The 23,042-nt window shown below is 43.5% G+C and overlaps 1 protein-coding gene across 1 annotated transcript; it reads right to left on the bottom strand.

The window, feature by feature from the left end:
* Positions 1 to 13,377: 13,377 nt before the first annotated feature.
* On the bottom strand, positions 13,378 to 14,283 carry LOC140587017 (hydroxycarboxylic acid receptor 2-like). The gene has a single exon (XM_072708548.1). It carries the CDS (start codon positions 14,281 to 14,283, stop codon positions 13,378 to 13,380), a length of 906 nt encoding a protein of 301 aa, XP_072564649.1.
* Positions 14,284 to 23,042: the final 8,759 nt, after the last annotated feature.

The raw sequence follows: 23,042 nt of genomic DNA, 5'->3' as shown, positions 1-23,042 counted from the left end.
GTGAATGGTCACCCATGCAAGGCGTTATTGGATAGTGGGTCTCAGGTGACCATCATTTTTGACCAATGGTACCAGAGACACCTGCCTGAGGTCCCCATCCATCCTGTAGTTGGTTTGGCAGTCTGGGGACTATATGAGTAAACTTATGCTTATAGGGGGTATGTATTTGGGGAGATGGAATTTCCTGAGATTATGACTGAGGTTTCTTAGGTCATTTTAGCATTGGTTTGTCCTGGTCCACATTGTCCAGACAAGACACATGTGATCCTCAGCACTAACGCTCGCATGCGATTGCTGCGAGGATTGCTGGGATTGCTGCGAGAGAGTGGTGTTGAGCTGCAGCGATTGTTTGGGATTGTTTTTTTTTGGAGTGTTTTGAGTGTTTGTGTGCTTTACCTGTTTACGTGGGTGGCTGTTTATTTCTATTTATTGTTCTTATTTCGGTCAGCGTGAGTGCTTGTCTGTCCTGTCTGTTAATCAACAGCGCGATTATTACCGACGGAGAGCTGCGGGTGTCGCGTGCGCGGCGTTTTTCTGTCCGCGTTTAAACTCCGTAACGAACACCCGCGGGGCGATTATAACTAACAACATCTAACGTCGGTATCGCTACCAAGCGTCGGAAAAGGACAGTTGCTCCTGAGCTTTGCTCGGTCGCCAGTCGGGGCCGGGAGGACATTTTCCACTTTTTTCCCGCTCCGGCAGTAGCCTGCTGTGAGGGGGTTTTTGTGGTTTTTCGACCTCCCAAGAGCAACTTCGATTTCGCCTTGTTTTTAGTTCATACTTGGTTCAGGCAGAAGTTCTTCTGGTAAGTAGTAGTAAGTTTATCAGGTTTAAAATTTTTAATAAAATAATAATTAAGTTCCGTTTTAACTCAAGTAATAACTTATTTTAGTGTACTCCGCACGTTACTGCATTTATTGTTACGCAAATTAATCTTTATAGTTAAATACACTATATAAATTTACTGGGCTGGGAGTACGGGGTCATAGTGAGTTAGTTAATTATGGGGCCAGCTCAGTGTTGCGTTTGCAAGATGTTTGCCCTTCTGGACGTTAGTGTCCAGTCGGACTTCATCTGCGAGCGATGTAAGCTAGTGGACTCACTCATGGTCAAGGTTCGCGACCTTGAGGAGCAACTGGCTCGCATCCAATGCAACAGTGAGTTAGATGAGCTAGTTGATACGCCGTTTAGGGAGACGGTGTGTACGCCACTAACGGGGGGGAGGGAGAATGAAGAGCAGAGAGGTCGAGAGAGCTGGGTGACCGTAGGTCGTAGACGCAGGAAAAGGCGTACACACGTTACAGAGGCGGCATCACCTGAGGTGTCTGTGTCTAACAGGTTTCAGGTGCTTCCAGCTTTAGAGCCGGAAGGGACTGGGGAAGCAGGTGGGCCCTTGGGCACTGAGGAGCCCCCTCCCCCCAGAAAGAGGGAGGTTGTGGTAGTGGGGGATTCAATTATTAGGGGAGTAGACAGTTATGTGTGCACGCGTGATAGAGGGTCCCGTACGGTGTCTTGCCTGCCTGGTGCCCAGGTAGGAGACCTTCCAGATCGTGTGGACAAGCTTTTGGCCCCAGCTGGGGTGGATCCAGTTGTCGTGGTGCATGTTGGCACCAACGACATAGGCAAGGGTAGAAGGGCTGTTCTGCAGGATAAATTTATAGAAGTCGCCAATAAGCTTAGAAGCAGAACGTCCATGGTGGTATTTTCCGAAATACTCCCCGTGCCACGCGCAAGTGAGGCTAAGTTAGCTGAGATAAGGAGATTAAATGCGTGGCTAAAAGGATGGTGTAGGAAAGAGGGGTTTAGGTTTATGGGGCACTGGAGGACCTTCTGGAACAGGTGGGACCTGTTCAAGCCGGATGGGTTGCATCTGAACCGGAGGGGAACCAGTGTACTGGGAAGGCGTATTTGTAGAGTAGTTGAGGAATGTTTAAACTAGGGACTGGGGGGGCAGGGAGGTTAGTTAAGTATGTAACTGGGGGGAAACGGAAAGCCCAAAAAAATCATATTATAAGTAGGCACTGTAATAAGCCTACCCTTTGTTGTCTGTATTTAAACGCCAGGAGTATTAGGAATAAAATTCATGATTTAGAGGCTCTTATCTCATTGGACTCTTATGATATTATAGCAATAACTGAAACGTGGTTGAGTGATAAGGATGGACAAGAATATAATATGGATGGTTACACATTGTTCCGTAAAGACCGTATAGGTAAGAAGGGAGGTGGTGTTGCAGTATATGTAAAGGAAATCTTGCAGGCAAGGGAGCTTACTGATATAAGTAAAAGTACGGAAGCTATATGGGTAAAATTAGATGCTAAAAACTCAAATAGCCTAATTGTCGGTGTTTGTTACAGAGCACCCAATGTAGCTGCTGAGGAAAGCAGATTGTTATACAGTGATATTAGGATTATGAGCAATAAAAATGATGTGGTAGTTATGGGTGATTTTAATCTACCGGGGATACAGTGGGACATTGTTGCTGGCTCTTCTGAAAATGAACTTGAGATGGTGGAATTAGTACAGGATTGTTTTTTTACTCAGTTTGTTAACACCCCTACCAGGGGAGATGCCATTCTTGATCTTGTTTTGTCTAATAACCAGGACAGGATTGGTAAATTAGATGTTTTAGAACCACTTGACAGTAGCGATCATAACATGGTTAAATTTGAGGTTAAGTTTAGTGCCCGAAGAGCAAAGTCCAAATCAAAAATATATAATGTTAGGAAGGCTAACTTCAATTGTATGAGATTAAAACTAGAAACCGTGAACTGGATGGAGTTAAATAACAAAACTGTTGAAGAGGCATGGGAATTTTTTAAAAGCACATTATTGCAAGTACAAGAGGACTTCATACCTGTTTCTAGCAAGAATAAATCTAGGAAATTGCAACCTAGGTGGTTTAATAGGGACATAAAGTATAAAGTAAGGAGGAAAAGGGCTTTGTTCCAGAGATGGAAAATAACTGATGATGACATAATAAAGCAAGAGTATCTAAATCTACAGGCTGAATTAAAAAATGACATTAGACGAGCTAAAAGGAATGTCGAAAGGAAGATCGCATTGGAGGCTAAGGATGACGTTAAAAGTTTCTTCCAGTATTTTAACTCTAAAAGAGCTCTAAAAGCTGAAATTACTAATCTGCAGGATAGTAAGGGTCTTATAATTGAAAACGACATTGACATAGTAAATGAGTTCAATGATAGTTTTGCACGGGTATTCACTGTCGAGGACACTAGTAACTTACCAGTTCTTATTACTAATTCAACATCGTCTATAACTAATATATATATAACTGAAGCTGATGTTTTGCAAAGCCTAGCTAAGCTCAAAATAAATAAATCACAGGGCCCTGATGGCATCTTACCTATAGTGTTAAAAGAGATGAGGGATATTATTTGCCGACCCTTAACATTACTGTTTCAAAAATCCTTATCTGAAGGTGTGGTACCTTCTGATTGGAAGCATGCCAACATAACGCCCATTTTCAAAAAAGGGGATAGAAGTAATTTGTCAAACTATAGGCCAATCAGTCTAACTTGTATAACTGGTAAAGTTATGGAGGCTATAATCAAAGAGAAAATGGTAGATTACCTGGACTCAAATAACATTTTGAGGGATAGCCAGCATGGATTTAGGAGAGGTAGATCCTGTTTAACAAATCTGTTGGAGTTTTTTGAGGAAGCTACTCAGGAAGTTGATGATAAGAAAGCCTATGATGTCATCTATTTAGATTTCCAAAAGGCTTTTGATGTTGTTCCCCACAAGAGGCTCTCACTTAAACTCAAAGCGACAGGTATTTTAGGAACTGTAGCGACTTGGATTGATAACTGGTTAACGGATAGGAAGCAGCGAGTAGTTATAAGAGGCTCGATGTCACAGTGGGCCTGCGTTCATAGTGGGGTACCGCAGGGTTCAATTTTAGGACCACTTTTGTTCCTAATTTACATAAATGATATAGACACCAATATATACAGTAAACTGGTGAAATTTGCAGATGACACCAAGGTGGGTGGTGTAGCAGATACTGAACTAGCGGCTCAGCAGCTACAGCGGGATCTTAATTTAATTAGTGACTGGGCTGACACCTGGCAGATGAAATTTAACATAGACAAATGTAAGGTACTCCATGTAGGGAGCAGAAATATAAAGTACAGGTATTTTATGGGACCTACTGAAATAAAGGTAGCTGATTATGAGAAAGACCTTGGTGTGTATGTTGATGCTTCCATGTCTCATTCTCGCCAGTGTGGGGAAGCAATAAAAAAGGCCAATAGGATGTTGGGGTACATCTCCAGGTGTGTGGAGTTTAAGTCAAGGGAGGTAATGCTAAGATTATACAATTCCTTGGTGAGACCTCACCTAGAATATTGTGTACAGGTTTGGTCACCATATCTTAAAAAGGACATAGCGGCCTTAGAAAAGGTGCAGCGTAGGGCCACAAGAATGATTCCTGGTCTTAGAGGAATGTCATACGAGGAAAGGTTATTTGAGCTAAATCTGTTCAGCCTCAAGCAAAGGAGACTGAGGGGGGACATGATCCAGGTCTATAAGATTCTAACAGGTTTGGATGCTGTTCAACCGAATAGTTACTTCAGCATTAGTTCAAATACAAGAACTCGTGGCCATAGGTGGAAATTAGCGGGAGAACATTTCAAACTGGATTTAAGGAAGCACTTCTTTACACAGCGTGTAGTCAGAGTATGGAATAGTCTTCCTGATAACGTAGTGCAAGCTGAATCCTTGGGTTCCTTTAAATCAGAGCTAGATAAGATTTTAACAACTCTGAGCTATTAGTTAAGTTCTCCCCAAGCGAGCTCGATGGGCCGAATGGCCTCCTCTCGTTTGTATAGTTCTTATGTTCTTATGTTCTTATGTTCTATTGTGCATGGAGGTAGCAGGTGTTTTGGTATAAAAGCTGTGGGGGAAATGACACAATCCTCAGCTAAGGGTCTGCAAAGAGATATAGTTCACCCAGATGAAACGGTGGGCTGTGTGAAATGGCCAGGTCTGGGCTGTCTGACTCTAAAGCCAGACAGTAGTCAGCAGGCCGTCTGCCAATTAGAGAAGACTTGCCTGATAGAACAGGAAATGTTTAGTTGAAACAGTGCCTGCGTCTTCGCTTCCTGCTGGTGTGCTTTTGCAACCCCTGGTAGTGGGAAGCTAGTCTGCGTCAAAAGCTGACACAGAGAACCAAGGTGTTTTCTTTGCATGAGTTGGATGTTGGACTTGCGAAAGGGGTGGAGCATAGTATTAGACTTTCTGATCCTAAGCTTTTCCGCGAACGTTCGAGACGCATTGCATCTGCGGACATTGAGGATGTACGAAGGCACCTTCGAGAACCGTTGGCATCGGGAATCATTAAAGAGTCTGAGTCCATATGCTTCACCAATCGTGGTGACTAGAAAGAAGAATGGTTCTGTGAGGATGTGTATTGATTACTGTACACTAGGGCTGCACAATTCATATTGCGATTATTGTGGAAAATATTGCCATCTGCGATTGCATTATAGTAAACGTGGTATCCTGAGTCTACCTGCTTGATTACCAAGGAAATTGCACAGATTACTGATCATTTTGAAATGTGTATTATAAATTTAAACAAGCATAAAAATACAAAAAACTAAAACATTTGTACAGTACTTTTTCAAAACAATATTTTACAAAATTAATCCATCCATCCATCCATTTTCTCCCGCTTATCTGAGGTTGGGTCGCGGGGGCAGCAGTCTCAGCAGGGAAACCCAGACTTCCCTCTCCCCGGCCACTTCAGCCAGCTCCTCTGGGGGAATCCCGAGGCGTTCCCAGGCCAGCCGAGAGACATAGTCCCTGCAGCGTGTCCTGGGTCTTCTCCAGGGCCTCCTCCCAGTGGGACATGCCCGGAACACCTCACCAGGGAGGCGTCCAGGAGGCATCCTAATCAGATGCCCGAGCCACCTCATCTGGCTCCTCTCGATGCGGAGGAGCAGCGGCTCTACTCTGAGTCCCTCCCGAATGACCGAGCTCCTCACCCTATCTCTAAGGGAGAGCCCAGCCACCCTGCGGAGGAAACTCATTTCGGCTGCTTGTACTCGCGATCTCGTTCTTTCGGTCACCACTCACAGCTCGTGACTATAGGTGAGGGTAGGAACGTAGATCGACTGGTAAATCGAGAGCTTTGCCTTTTGGCTCAGCTCCTTCTTTACCATGACAGACCGATGCAGCACCGGCTTCACTGCGGATGCCGCACCGATACGCCTGTCGATCTCCCGTTCCATCGTCCCCCCACTCGTGAACAAGACCCCGAGGTACTTAAACTCCTCCACTTGGGGGAGGACCCCATCCCTGACCTGGAGAGAGCATTCTACCCTTTTCTGGCTGAGGACCATGGTCTCGGATTTGGAGGTGCTGATTTTCATTCCAGCCGCTTCACACTCGGCTGCGAACTGTTCCAGTGAGAGCCGAAGGTCACGGTCTGATGAGGCCAACAGAACCACATCATCTGCAAAAAGCAGAGACCTAATCCTGAGGTCACCAAACAGAGGTTTATATAACCTTACAAATCTGCATCTTTGTTAGATATGTAATCCCATATGGAAATCACTAAATGGGCTCAGGAATATTTCCAGACAATGTTATCAGTGAACACAATTCGCCGTGCCATCCAAAGTTAAAGTTAAAACTCTATCATTCAAAGACGAAGCTGTATTTGAACATGATCCAGAAGCGCTGACGTCTTCTCTGGGCCAAAGCTCATTTAAAATGGACTGTGGCTAAGTGGAAAACTGTTCTGTGGTCAGACAAATCTAAATTTGAAATTCTTTTTGGAAACCAGGGATACCGTATCATCCAGACTAAAGAGGAGAAGAACCACCCAGCGTGTTATCGGCACTCAGTTCAAAAGCCAGCATCTCTGATGTATGGGGGTGCATTAGTACATATGGCATGGGCAGCTTGCATATCTCGAAAGGCATAGCATAGCAGGTGAAGGGAGAGGGAACTGTGATCTGATGTTGTCAATTTTGCTAATGAAAAACTTCAAGAATTTCTCACAAACATCAGTGGAGGCTTCAATATCTGGGGAAACTGGGATCTTGACAACTGAGTTTATTGTAATTGTTTACTAATTAAGTCAGTGAGGTGTTTTGCTCTGGCTTTTTCGGCTGCAGTTTGGAAAGTTACCAGTGACGATTTAAAATTTTAAAGTGAGACAGTGAGACGGTCTTTTTTCCATCTCCGTTCGGCTTTCCTGCAGGCCTGTCTCAAGGTGCGTGTTTCGTCATCCAGCCAGTACTGACATTTAAGTTTGGGGCGACTGTATCTAAGAGGGGCCACAGAATCAAGTATAGATGAGCAACAGGAGTGAAAGAGGGCAAGTAATTAATCCGGGCTGGAAATCGGGGATGCAACTGAAATAGTCGAAGCAACAGCCCTACTGTGAAAACTGTTAAACTGTTCTACAGTAAGTGAGTTTATGTGACGGAAGTAGCGGCCTGCGGCTCTGGCCGATCACAGGGAAGCAGAGAGTGTGAGATCAAATACAAAAGGTTTATCAGAGAAAGTAGCATCCTCAATCTTTATGTTGTCAACAGAGAATCCATAAGATAAAATAAGGTCAAGAGTATGACCTTGTATGTGTGTGGCCTTGTTTATGTGTTGAGTCAAACCAAAGGCAGCTAGTACACCACAAAACTCGCTAACCAAGGGTTTACCCGGACAACAAACATGAATATTAAAATCACCCAAAAGCAACAGGCGGTCATGTACTGTAACAAGATTTGAAAGAAGTTCAGAAAATTCAGTTATAAAGTTCTTGTCTGGCTTGGGGGGGCTATAAATCAGTGTGCAGACCAGTGGGGTCGTAGCAGATTCCACTTTTAAACATTGCAGTTCGAAAGAGGGATAATTCGCAACAGGCAGTTTTTGTATTTTAAAATGATTCCGAAAAACAAGAGCCACTCCACCACCTCTTCCAAGGCGCCTCGGGGTGCTAATGAATGAACAGTCATTTGGACAGAGTTCGCCAAAGACGGATGACTCACCAACTCCAGTGCCAATCCATGTCTCGGTTAGAAACAGTAAATCCAGATCGCGTTGGGAGAAAGTCATTTAAAATAAAGGTCTTATTTGACAAGGACCTGCTGTTAACCAAGGCCATCTTTGCCGTGGATTGAGCCGCAACCTGGCAGCATCGAGAGAATTCCAGAGGGCGGATGTTCAGGTAATTTACCCCCCCGCTTCGGACGCGCAGCCTCGGCGCAGCAGGGCAGTCGAGCAGTGGGGTCCTGTGCAGAGCAGCGGAACAGTTTACGTGACAGGAGTATCTAAGGTCCCAAGACCGCCGCGCCACGTAGAGATCTCCACGCGTTGGACAGACCACAGCCAGCCGACGTGGCCATGGCTGCGCAGCAGACAGTTACTCCTCTCCTGATCTTTACTCTGAGGCCTCCGCGTCTACCCCTCCGTCTACGCCGTTTCTTGCGATGAGAGATGCAGCGAGGTAGCCGACGAATACACTCGGCAGAGGAGTGAATGAACGAGAGATGGCATCTGCAATGTGGGACAGCATACCCATTAGAGACCACCGAGGAATAGTTGAGATCCAGTAAAAACTGCCAATCATAAATCCATGGAGAAGCATCGGAGCAGTGCCAGATCAGTGCAAACAGAAGCACGAGGAGCCAGAACACAGATCGGACAGGTAAGAGCTTACGGGGCTGACGGCAAGCCGACAAACACACTGGCGCCATCTTGCTCCCTTCAAGAGTTGAATCCCAGTATCTGCTATCCAATCAACATCTCTTTCAGGGAAGACCTTCCATTTTCCAACATGACATGGAGGGGTAGAATGGAGAATGTACTGCGATTCCCTATTACTTAATCCAACTCAGAGCTGATCACAACATGCAGATCCAACTCAAGCTTGTTCGACCTACAGTGACCTACCTCTTCCCCAGCATCATACTTGCACCAACTAGAGAGAAGGGTCGCAACACATTGGTCTCGTTCCATCAAACCTCAGGATGGGAAGATAGCCATAAGGCAAACTTAAGCTTTTATTTGCCAGCTTTTGCAATGCTTACTACTGCATTCCTCTGTGTTACAGAACCAGAAGTTAAGGATAGTGTTCATCTCAACTCCAAACTCTGCCCCAAAGACACCTGGCAAACGGTGTCCTGCTGACTAGCGTGAATACTTGCAGGGAAAGCCCATTGGCTCAGTTCTCAGCTTAGAAGCAGGAGTTAAGGGAATATCCAGTGTTGCCGTTTCAACCGTAACCCTTGGTTATCTAAAGAGTGACCCAGATTTGGAGGATGGCTCTATTATGGACCTCACCAAAACATCATCTCCTCTCAAAATGGAGAGCCACAACCTTGACTACCTGAAACCAAAATATTCCTCTGACCCGCAGTCCCCACGCTGTCCAGAGACTGGCTCCCAGGAAAGTGACTCTGATGTGATGCCACCATTGTGTCTGACAGCCTTTTGAGCGTTAAGTCTGGTGAGTAAGAGAGGTGTCCCATTGAGAATCCATTGAGTTGTACTGTGATGAGAGGAGAAGAGATCCAGAGTTTTCTGCCAACGGTCATATTTTTCAGGAGTACACAGGCATGGGGGTGGCTGCTGGGGGGTCAGAGGAAGAGGGGGTGCAAAGCAGGCAGGTAGACATGTGACTCACTTCAGACGTCTGCATCTACCCTGAGCCTGGGTGCCTCTGAGCTGAGCGAAAACGTACAGGGCTTCTATCACTGCACCCTCTGCAAGAAGACCTTCAGCAAGATCGGCTCACTGAAGGTGCATCTGCAGAGCCACGTCGATGAGAAAGTTTACTTCACATCCACAAATGCACCCACACGGGTGAGAGGCCTTTCAGCTGCAACCTGTGCATCAAGAGCTACGGACACCCCGGGCAGCTTCAGATACACAAGCGAGTTCACACTGAGGAAAGGCCATATTGTTGCCCCCGCTGTGGGAAAAGTTTTAGTGAACACAACCAGCTCAAAGTGCATCTCCAAACTCATATGGGTGAGACAACTAGTGTTTGTGGGAAGACCTTCAGAGAGAAGCTCTACAGCTGTTCCTACTGTGGCAAGAGCTTCAGCCGATCCAGACACCGTAAGAGGCACAAGCAGGATCACACAAAAGAGAAATTGTATTCCTGCACCTACTGCGTGAAGAGCTACAGCGGTCACCCTACCATGAAAAAGCATATGAGAATCCACCTGGGCAACGACGTCTTTATTCAAGATGAAGAGAATATCAGTGGCCCTGAGGCTCAGAATCAGCAACCAAACCAGATGGAATAAAATCCCGTAGTGTGTGTGCCATGTGTGATGTGTTGTACCTTACATCCCTGTTCTGCTGCATACATCATCATTTGTAAATGTATAGAAACATACATGGCTATTGGGTGTAGTGCATCCAATTAGAGTTGGTACAGGTAGGCGTGTCACAGATGTGCTTAGATCCACACTGAGTCTGCAGCTTTAACCTTAGATACTTTATACGTGCTGTAGGTAGGTTATGGCCTTTATCTGATCCACACAGTCCTGTAGTATTGTGAGGTTAAGTGTTTGACATATGATTAGATATAATTGATGGATGAAACCTCCAGTCAGATTGCTGTGTTTGATGGTGGCCATCCAATGGTCGTAGTGGGTCATTAGGGTTGGCAAATGCCTGAAATATGTTTGTGCTGTCAAAAATAATCAAACTAATTAGGTAGGAAAGCTTATGACTTTATGACTGACTGAAATTCCCATTAAGAAAAAAAGTATTTTGTATGTGATATTCAAGATTTCAAGATTCTTTATTTGTCACATACATAGTTAGAACAAGTACAACATGCAGTGAAATGAACCCTGACCGATCCAAAGACTGTGCAAAAAGAGAAAGAAAGAGTAAAAAAAGAAAAAAGTGCAGATAAGATAATATAAATATAAAGTGCAGACAATAAGAATAAAAAATTAACAAAATATCCAACATATACAAAATACAAAATACAAAAAAGTGGCAAGTGGTGACGCATAAGGTGATGTGCAAAGTGCAGTGTGCATTGAAGTTGCCTTAAAGAGTGGGAAAAAAATATCATACAGCAGTTTACGTATCTGCTGTATGATATTTGAGAGGTAGTGGTGTCATGTCCTGGTTGAGAAGTCTTACGGCATGAGGATAGAAGCTCCTCCTGAGCCTCTGTTTTTGCCGTAATGCTTCTAAAGCGCCTGCCTGATTTCAGCAGCTCAAACAGACTGCTACTGGGGTGAGTCGTGTCTTTGATGATCCTGATTGCTCTGCTCCGGCATCTCCTGGTGTATATGTCCTGCAGAGACGGCAGAGCAGATCTGGTGCAGCGCTCTGCTGCCCGAATCACCCTCTGCAGTCCCTTTAAGTCCTGGACACGGCTATTTCCATACCAGGATGTGATGTTCTGGGTCAGGATATCTGAACTGAGTAGTGTAATTTCATGTTTCCCAGAATTTTTCACTATTAATGTTAAATAAAGTTTATTTTTTACATTAGTATATTGTGCATAATAACTTTAGTTTTAGTAGAATTCACTACAATAAAGGTTTTTATGGCACTTTTAGAAAAGCATTAATAGCGCCTGAAGGAAAACAGAATCTAAGCATGAACTGTTTACAATTTACTGTTCCCTGTTCATAAAAAAATTATATCTGCACAAAAGTTTACAAGGAATGAAAGCTGTTTACTTATGAAGAACGCAGAGACCTGTGATTATAAAAATAATTGGTCAAATATAGTTTTTTTGACATCAAGGATTTAAGCGTTTTGCACTTTGTATGAGGATGAGTGGGATTACATATCTAACAAAGATGCAGATTTGTAAGGTTAAATATAGCTACATGATAACATTCGAGGTTGCAACATTAAAGAACTAGTACTTCTGGTATACAGGGTTCCCACAGGGTCTTAAAAAGTCTAAAATTCAGAAAGTTAAATTTAAGGCCATAAAATGCCCAGATTTTCATCCTAAGTCTTAAATTTAATTTACCCAAGTCTTAAAATACTTACCTCCGTTAATTCCCAAAAAGCATTGTCCGCAGAAAATAAAATAGTAAAACTAATCCGTTGGTTGTGTTTTCTGGTCTGCACCGGTGTCTGCGTGGTAATAAAACTACAAATCCCATTGCGTGATCACTGCAGCTAGGCAAACAAACAGTTTGAGAAGGGTCTGGCTGCAGAACGTGCACTTTCAGCCACTGACATCAGGTGCACGCTCAGCCACAACAGGAAGTGCAGGGGAATCAAGCGCTAACTTAGTTCTTGAGGCCAATGTGAACGGTATGTTGTTTTATTATTTGTATTACTGAATGATATAGTGTAGGATCATAGTTACAAGTTTATTTCATGCCATACATTATTGCAATGTAAATATTTTGATGTAGTGCGTTAGTAACTTTTTTCTCTGATGACTGGAGTGAATATTTTCAATTAAAAGCCAACTACTAGCCAGTTGGCTCACGTTGTCTTACCATAAAATAAACACATTTCTACTTTTACAGAGCTTTTCATGGAGTTACCTTGTGAATGTCTTAGTTTCCAGCATATAGTTTTCAGTTGTTCGTGTGGTCTTGAGGAGAACGTTTCTCGGTCTCCTTATGGTAAGGCAAGTTTTTATTATTATACACAGGGTTTATTTAATGTGCTTTATAAAAACAAGATTTTAAAAAGTTACACCAAGACAAAAAAGCAAAATAGAGATGAAGAAAAACTTATTTGAATAAAAATTGCTTAGAAAATCTAAAAAATCTGATTAAAAGTGCAGTATGTCCTGCCCCGCTCGTCCGCTCCTCCCGTGTGCCACACCCCCTCGTTAACCCCTGTTTCCAGTTGTTTTCATTATCGCTGATGGGTCTGGAACGTAACTTCCGCGATAGGCGGGGGATCACTATATATTTTAAGGCTTGAACTATAAAAAAGTTTATGTATATGGTCTTTCTATATCGCAGATTTTCACCTATCGTTGATGGGTCTGGATCCCCCGCCTATCGCGGAAGTTACGTTCCAGACCCATCAGCGGAAGTTACGTTCCAGACCCATCAGGGTATATATAAAACTATAAAAATATAACTTTTTTATAGTTTAAGCTTTAAAATACCACTCCCACATGCTTTAAACAAATGTGAACTTTTTAAAACGCACTTTGTAAACACATATGATATGTGGATGTTGGGCTAAGGATATGAGTGACATAAAATATGAGAATTTCTGGTATCATTTGAATGTTTCTAGTAATGCATCATGTTGGTCTTAAATTTTACTCATAATGGTCTTAAAAGTTCTTAAAAAGGTCTTAAATTTAACTTACTGAAACCTGCAAGAACCTTGGGTATAAAACGTTCAGCAAAATAAAAACCACAAGCCTCTGTTGTCGTTTTATGTTGAGACTTCATGCATCTCCTGGTCAAAGCACCTTTTACAGCAGCACCTGGGTGAGCAAGACAGCTTCTCCTTTGACAGGTACAGCATGGGCTGGATGGTGCTGCTGATATCCATGAATCCAAAGGCAAGGTAGTGGATGTAACAGTGGAAGACATCGTGAGAGAAGTACTCCTGAAATGGAAAGAGCGCCACAGGAGGCAAATAGTTGAAAATGATGATGGTCAGGATGATGAGGACCATCTTGAAGGCTTTCTTCTTGAATGGGTGCATCACGTCCCGAACCGGTCCGGAGTGCCGGAGGGTGAAGAGAATGGAGATGTTGCAGAACAGCATGACAGCGAAGGTGGCCAGGATCATGACAGTGAAAGCCTTCTCGAATTTTACAATGATTCCCGCGCACTTGGCTGCCGCGTAAGCCAGTGTGAGGACCCACACAACCGCGGCGCACACTGACCGGTGTCGGCGGTCCTTCAGCGCCGCAAAGGTAATGGGGTGGACCACCGCCATGTAGCGGTCCAAGCAGATGCAGGAGAGGAAGAATGGGGATGAGTCTTTGATGCCGTAGAAGAAGCGTAGCACGTACCAGGGGCTGCTGCTCGTCAGATACATGATGGCAGACAACTCCAGGGGTGGGATGAAGCAGAAGAGGGTGTCCAGAACAGCCAGGTGCCAAATAAAGATGTCTGAGGTGGAGGAGTCCATTTTGTTTTTGTGCAGAAGCCACAGAACCATCAAGTTGGCTGGGATTCCCAAGAACATGTTAACAAACTGCAAGCCCAAATAAAAAAGGATGATGGCAGGCATGTGTTCGCACTGCTTAAATATAGTCACTTCCTGACCTGAGGCATTGAACCCATTATTTATAAGTATAACAGAGTTGTTGATGTAGTGAATTTCCATGCTGACCAGCTGTGAGGAAGCTTCCTTGGATAGTTCCTCAGGTAAGGTTAGGAACAAGTAGTCTGTTAATACACAGGGGTAAAAAAATCAGAATTATTATTTGCTGCACTAAATTGTAGCTGTCACTGCTAATGACAGATTATCAAATGTACTTCTTTGTATCAGATTAATAGAGGAAGTGTTCTCCCTTCTACAGTACTTCCTCGAGGTTCCTGCATGTATGCAAATGATTCCTGGAAAGCTATTCTAAAATACTGGTGAGCAAGAGAATTGGAACTGGGAGATGGGCTGGGTTTAAATATAGATAATGTCCAGCTCCACTTCCTAACGTCCAAATCGCACTTTGCCTGAGCAATGCTTCGCCGCCTTGTATCCAGATCGCATCTTGCCAGAGCCCAGCTTCTCCTTATGTCCATATTGCACCTTGCCAGACCGTAGCTCTACTGCCTTCAATGTTACCCTTTATTCTTAATGTCCCAAAATTTATTAAAAGAATCAAAGTGAAGTTTAATAAAAGGTCAGTTTTGCACTAAATATCATGCTTTTCATCAATTTGATTAGTAGCTCTGCTTAGACATTCACTTCTCCTGTGGATGAGATATTCCTAAATGATTCCTTGATTTCTATCCCGTGTTTTTGTATTTTTACTTGTTTTGCTTAAGGTACTGTGGCGAAATCTTTACTTACTAACTAGATTTTGCTAGAGAAAAGATGTGTGTTAAATGCAATCTGTGAATAACTTGATATTTTAATGCATTTTCACGGGGAAATTATGAATGAATAAGCAAGAATATTACTTGTAGTCAGGTCAGGTTAGGGAACATGCACTGATGCACCGTGTTGCCGCACCTACCACACAGCGAGACTCCTCGAGATCCCTGCCGGCGATCCCCCAGGCAGATACATGGTCCGGTGCCAACCCCCGGAGCACCACACACCCCTTTCCAGCGACCTCATGACCCCCCCATGCTCTTCCAACCCGTCTGCTGCCTCCATAGGAAGAGTCACCAGAGCCATGAATGTCGCTGCTGAGGTAAATCTCTTGACAAGGTTGACATTCTCCCCGCAGACACACACTACTGATGGCTGAGCCTAAGAAGTTACTAAATGCCTGGATCTTGGCCTTTATCCAGGACACCCGCAAACCCAGACACTCAGACTCCTCTCCCAGTCTCTCGAGAGCCCCAATCAGAGCCTCCATTGACTCCGCTAAGATTACGGCATCATCAGCAAAGTCAAGATCAGTACATTTTTCTTCACCAGCAGACGCCCCACAGCCCCTGGACCCCACGACCCTGCCCAGCACTCAGTCCATACAGGAACTGAACAGAGTAGGAGCGAGAACATACCCCTATTACCATATTCGATATTCAATTTTCTGGCTTTAATAACATTTAACGGGAGTAAGGTGGGGCGTTTTTAATGACAGAATCGTGATGTCCAGTACACAGACATCGATGCACACCAGTTATTTTGGCACTTCAAACCATTTTGTGATTTGTGCCAAATCGTGTTAATAGCTAATATAATAAGCCCAGTCAGCTGTAATGACATGGGGGTTTAGCATTTTGGGTTCATGGCAACTGTTGCACACTCCTTTGTTTCCCAGATTGCTTTACGTACGAATTTTTATTAATTTTTGAATGTTCGAATGTATCCGTATAATGTGCAATGGGACAATACATGAATGGGTTAATAACTTTAAAACTAGACAAGACAGGCACATCTAGTGAAGTGTGCTTTGATCAGTGGACAACAGGGAACAATGCACACCCCTTGGGTTTTCAGAATAACTTTCTCTCTAACAGTTATTAATTAATACATTGTATGCATATTATATGCCATTGCTCCATTTCATACATATTGACAGAGAGCCCCTCACGATTTCCACGCTAATGTCATATGGATCATCCAGGTACGCCGGCATTGTCTTCGGAGAAATTGTAGTTGGAGGGGCGGTGCTCATATAGGGCTGGCTTACACAGAAACCTCGACTTAAAGAACAAAAATTGCTCGGAGCAGGTTTGAGACTTAGCGTAAATTGCCATAGCAGCATGCTTTGAGTAAAACCTACCCACCTTTCGTAGTATAGGTTAATTGTGAAGTTACACCACACGCCATGAAGTTACTCGCAAAGTTACCCTGATAAGCCAGTAAACCCGCTTCATAGTACAGGCCAACGGTCGGTGACAGGCAAGCAAGTGATCACGGATCCTGTTAAGGATGACCCTAGCAAGGACTTTACCCAGTACTGAAAGCAGTGTTGTCCCCCTGAAGTTGCCACAATCCAGGCGATCACCCTTCCCTTTCCAGATAAGGACTACAAGTCCCGTTTTCCAGTCAGTTTGGATGACGCCTGACTCCCAATTGGAAGCAAAGATTGCCTGTAATGCCAGTAGGACAGCCTTACCACCAGCCTGGAGAAGTTCACCCCGGATACCACAGATCCCTGCGGCCTTCCCTACCCACAGCTGATTCACTACCACAACTGATCGGAAGATCAGCTTCGAGAATCGTAGACCCAGAGATGTCAAACATCCTAGCTGAAGGGTCAGCTTTAAACAACTGCTCAAAGTAGCTGGCCCAGTTCGTCACAACTGCAGTGTCATCCGTAAGGACCGTCCCATCACCAGCCCTGACTACAAGTCTCCGAGGAACAGATTCAGATGCTTCGATTCCTCTGTAAGCAGGACATGGGTCACTAGGCCACAGATGGTGTGTCACCTGCTCACAAATCATCTAACAAACACCTCCTTATCTGCCCTCAGAGCACTCACAGCTGTCCTCAGATCCCAGTACAGACTGGAGTTGCCACTAAGTCATGCGCAGCGACTCCTCTCAATAATATCCAGGGTGCCCTGTGAGATAAAAGACCTTCTTCTGGGAACACTGGCAACACCAAAACAGCCTTCAGCAACCTTTAGGGTCTTATCACGGAAGGTTTCCCACATCACAGTGTCAGCAGTCGCACCCAAGTCTGCCAGTTCCTCACACAAACTGCATGCAAACTCATCAGAAACAGCTTGATCTTGGAGTCTGGCTATATCCAGCCTCATTCTCCCAGTAGGTGGTAGCCTACTGGATCTTAGCTGAATCTTAGTACAAGTAGCTACAAGTCTGTGGTCAGAATTCACAAACTGTGCACTTCTGTAGACCCTGCAGGAACCTGCAGTGACTGCCCACAAGGATGTGATCGATCTCCTTCTCTGCACCACCAGTATTGGAGTACCAAGTCCAATGATGCGGCTCTGGGAGTTGGAAACAGAATTCAGCGACCCACAGCCCCTGACCTGGAACATGGACTTTTACCACGGTCTCCAGACCCATGGGGACCAACATAATCCTCATAGCCAGCCCTGTCAGTGTCAGTGGTCGCATTGAAGTCACCCATGACCAGAGGAGTGTCACCTCGTGGGCACTCTTCAACCACTGAGCGAAGTTGCGAGTAAAATGTCTCCCTCAACGAGACATCATTCACCGTGATCAGAGCATACACTGAGACAACAGACAAGAGTGCCTTAGCCTGAGTCTCATGATACGCTCGTTGAAAGGAGTGACATCAGATACGAAGCTCCCCAGACAGCAGAGAAAGATGATCATCTTGCCGGAGAGACAAGACGTTCCATGCGCCAACCCGGATGGGCCACCTCAGACTTGGACCTGAGTTCTGCCATACAGCAGGCAAAGCCTCAGCACCACACCAGTACTGATCCCCAACAGGCCTGACCCTATTAGTTCTCCAACGGATTCAACTCGTCCAGGAATGGGGCTCCCGAATGCCTTCCCCCATCCCCTTCATGGTGTGTGCAGCCCTCATGTGAGCAGCTGCAGCATGAGCTGCTCCTGTGAAGAGCAAAAGAGTATCTAACTTGTTTTAATCAAGCAGTTGTGAGTTCTTTTACAGTGGCTGGAGTGCCAATCCCGACACCAACCCCCAAATAATTGCTTCCCTGCAAGTTGGATGACTGCTTGCAGGGCCGGTTGCAGTGTAACATCATACCGAGGACAGATGTAGTGTAGTGATGAGCCATTTTGATACATTATGAAGTTTCATTTGTATATTATGTTTAATAAAATTTTAAGTATTATTTAACCACATGATATTTACACTCACCTAAAGGATTATTAGGAACACCATACTAATACGGTGTTTGACCCCCTTTCGCCTTCAGAACTGCCTTAATTCTACGTGGCATTGATTCAACAAGGTGCTGAAAGCATTCTTTAGAAATGTTGGCCCATATTGATAGGATAGCATCTTGCAGTTGATGGAGATTTGTGGGATGCACATCCAGGGCATGAAGCTCCCGTTCCACCACATCCCAAAGATGCTCTATTGGGTTGAGATCTGGTGACTGTGGGGGCCATTTTAGTACAGTGAACTCATTGTCATGTTCAAGAAACCAATTTGAAATGATTGAAGCTTTGTGACATGGTGCATTATCCTGCTGGAAGTAGCCATCAGAGGATGGGTACATGGTGGTCATAAAGGGATGGACATGGTGAGAAACAATGCTCAGGTAGGCCGTGGCATTTAAACGATGCCCAATTGGCACTAAGGGTCCTAAAGTGTGCCAAGAAAACATCCCCCACACCATTACACCACCACCACCAGCTTGCACAGTGGTAACAAGGCATGATGGATCCATGTTCTCATTCTGTTTACGCCAAATTCTGACTCTACCATTTGAATGTCTCAACAGAAATCGAGACTCATCAGACCAGGCAACATTTTTCCAGTCTTCAACTGTCCAATTTTGGTGAGCTCGTGTAAATTGTAGCCTCTTTTTCCTATTTGTAGTGGTGATGAGTGGTACCCGGTGGGGTCTTCTGCTGTTGTAGCCCATCCGCCTCAAGGTTGTGCGTGTTGTGGCTTCACAAATGCTTTGCTGCATACCTCGGTTGTAACGAGTGGTTATTTCAGTCAAAGTTGCTCTTCTATCAGCTTGAATCAGTCGGCCCATTCTCCTCTGACCTCTAGCATCAACAAGGCATTTTCGCCCACAGGACTGCCGCATACTGGATGTTTTTCCCTTTGCACACCATTCTTTGTAAACCCTAGAAATGGTTGTGCGTGAAAATCCCAGTAACTGAGCAGATTGTGAAATACTCAGACCGGCCCGTCTGGCACCAACAACCATGCCACGCTCAAAATTGCTTAAATCACCTTTCTTTCCCATTCTGACATTCAGTTTGGAGTTCAGGAGATTGTCTTGACCAGGACCACACCCCTAAATGCATTGAAGCAACTGCCATGTGATTGGTTGATTAGATAATTGCATTAATGAGAAATTGAACAGGTGTTCCTAATAATCCTTTAGGTGAGTGTATAATACCCATATCAAGTAACTTTGGTCATGTTTTTTTAGTTTGTATAGGGTGACCAGATAATCCATGTCAGGGAGGACACTCTGAGCTAGGACAGGAATTGTAAATTACCATTTCAATTAAAAGGACCTGGATTTCACTTGAGCACTGAGCTCTTGCTGTGTGCTGATTGGTCAGTCTCCTATAATCATGCATGTGTCACTAATGCTAACGTGAAACAGCTGGATGAGTCTTTCAGTCAAGGAAACAAACCAGTCAAAGCACAAGAAGAGCTGAACTATTTAGCCGAGCACAGGAGCCTTTCAATTTGAAAGTAGTTTGTAAAACCCGAAGTAGCTCAAAGTGTCCTCCCTGACATGGATTATCTGGTCACCCTAAGTTTGTATTGCTTTAGTAATAACATAACATGCAGACAAATGGACATCCTACATCTTTAAGATTGTGATCTTAAATACATATAGCAAATAATCTGTTGTACAGAGTGGCTAATTCACAACCTTTTTTGGAATGCGTTGCAAACCTTAAAGGCAGGAATGGATATATATTTACTAGTGCTGGGCAAGTTAACGCCTTATTATCGCGTTAACGCAGTACTTTATTAACGCCGACAATTATTTTATCGCGAATTAACGCAGTTTATTATATTAGTAGTAGTATTATTTTTAAAGTCTGTTGCTCGCTGGCTCTGAATCAGAGCATGTGAGCGGAGTGGAGCCGGCTGAATTTGGTCAGAGCGCGAAGCGGTTTTTTAATTAAGGCTGGAGCGGTCACTCTGTCTCTCCAATTTCGCTCCGATACCGCTCACACTACGATTCTGAGGCGCGCCCAAATCTACCCAGAATTCATCTGTACAATTATCAAGACTGTTACACAAATTGGAACGAGATGGAATTCGCAAAGTATTTCACAAAGGAAACTGATAAATCATACAAGTGTACTATTCTTAAAAAACGTATAGATGACAATAATGTAGAGCAAGAACAATAATGTGGTGAAACTGTTTCAGTGAGTAAAGATTCACTTTCTAATCACTTTTCTCAGAAACATGAGAGGGTGCTACACGAACAGGCGGAAGCCAAAGCAAAACGCGAGCAAGTTTTATATGGTTGTAGCATATCAAGTCTATAGTAAATTAAAGTATAAAAGCCTATAAAGTAAAGATCGGTAATAAAATTAATTCATTTTGTCATTCAAAGTAGGTCTAATAGGATTTTTTAAATTTCACGTAACGCTGTCAGTGAAATTTTATTTTATAGAGAGACGCAGCAGCAGCATCAACAGAAAAAAATTGAGAAATTTAAAACGTGCATGTATATTTAGGCTATTAAGCCCACTGATTCCTTTATTTTTAAGCCTATTTTTGCGTGGAATGCCATTGCCAAACCTGTCTGTTGTCTATATGTTGCTTAAAAATAAATATTTTCTGTTCTGACTGGCAATGTTGCCGTTGCTCATATTTCTTTATGACATAAGGCTTCGGTTTAAGGTGACTTTTGTAAGGCATGCAGATTATTTGTCCCTCTTTTAAATTGGAGCGAGCGTGGAGCGATTTGACTGGAGCGGGAGGAAATTTTAGTGGAGCGAGGAACGGTGTTGAGCGGAGCGGCTTAGTGCGAATTAGAGCGGAGGAGCGGGCGGAGCCAACAGCCTCGTGAGCGAGGAGCGGAAATTCTCACCGCTCCACTCCGCTCACATGCTCTGCTCTGAATACACCTACAAACCATGGGTCACAGGAGGGGAGGGATGTTGATCAGTACTGGCTTGGAATGGGCTTCATCACGCGTTTCAATCAATGAGAGCATTTGGGGTGGGGCTAAGACTGCTGCATTGTTACATGTGCTTTTATTCAGCACAAACTCAGCACCAATAATCTGAGACCACTTAAAATGTTATTATTCTATTTTTTGTTAAAATCTTTAAACATATACTTTTCAAAAACCTATTTTCAGACATGCTGAGAAATTGTAAAAAATCACATTATAGACATTTCTAGGTAAGACTTTTGAGCTCTGAAGCTTAGACACAGGGGTTGGCTACACATAGGTGAAAGAGACATTCTGAAATTTTATGTGGTTTGGTTACTAAAGTGTTAGAATTTTGGAATGACACTCTTTTTCCTCAAAGTCAGTGGCTTTCACAATGAATATTGATTGAAACGCAAGAAAGTAGCAACAATAAAATCCCTTTCACAGTTTATTGGTAGATGGAATGAAAAATGAAACTGTGACCATATAAATATAGAAAGCGATAAATATGATGCAGTGACTATTATTAACACTCGGGACGAGGGCATCGTCAACCGCGTATCTTTCTTGTGTATTTCAGTTTATATCTCGCTGAAATCATTATGTAGAATCATGAAAAAAACACTGACTAAATCTGTAATCGGTCTTCTTTTCAAAACTTCCATTGTTGGAAGTATTAAAGTTTTTTAAATTAGGTTAAATAGGAAAAAAGGCAAACTGTACCACCTTTCTTTGTCTTACTTGCATCAGGAGTGTATAGGACTGCTCTCAGCTGAAGATCGCTATTCACGTTCTAAATAGGATGGGTTTGAACTGGCGATCTTGTGATTACAGGCAGACAGGCTTAGCACACTGAGCCATGGACACAGGTACAAGAATCGCTGCTGAAAATGGCAACAATTTCTACTTATATATATTTGAAAAGTAGACCGTCCAAAGTTTCTGAGGGTGTTTTTTAAATGTGTATATGACAAAAACTCGCAGTCTTATTTAAATGATTTGGCGAAATTTCTGTCAGGCGGGACCGCCGACCCCAGAGGGTTAAAATAAAGTGCACAAAACACTACTTTTGAATTAATTATTAAATTTTGCGCATAACATTGCGATTAATCACGATTAATCAGACAAATCATGCAATTAATCACGATTAAAGATTTTAATCGTTGCCCAGCACTAATATTTACAAACAGAGTTGACCAGAAAACACATGAAATCTTGTGTTCATACTGTCTGCAATGAAATACAAGACAAAGTAAATTTACAAATCACTGCCTTTTCAAATTAAATAGCACTATTTATTAAAACATCATCATATGCTTAGAGATGGACAAGGCTGTCCATCTAGACTAATCGACTTGGAAGACTTTGAAAAAGGTTTTGAAGTGCATCCTTCAGGATAACAGCATGGACACAAATGCCAACTGCTGACTGCAAATTAACACGAATATCACGACTGTCGTTATAAGTAGCCTAAGCATAAATCTTTTAGGTTTCTCTCCATCCCTCCTCCATAACCATGCATACAGTAAAAGCTGTCAACGTTCACTTTTTCTGGTTTTCTTCTATCGTTTTTATAATCCTTTATAAGAAGAGTCGTATTTTTGTCATACCCCTTTCATAAGTGTCTTATCTAATGAGAATTCATTGCAGTAAACTTTAGGTCAGGTCTTACCTGGTGACATATAC

Source organism: Paramormyrops kingsleyae, unplaced genomic scaffold (assembly GCF_048594095.1).
Source record: "Paramormyrops kingsleyae isolate MSU_618 unplaced genomic scaffold, PKINGS_0.4 ups128, whole genome shotgun sequence".
Taxonomy (NCBI): domain Eukaryota; kingdom Metazoa; phylum Chordata; class Actinopteri; order Osteoglossiformes; family Mormyridae; genus Paramormyrops; species Paramormyrops kingsleyae.
This window is presented reverse-complemented; position numbering and strand designations above follow the sequence as displayed.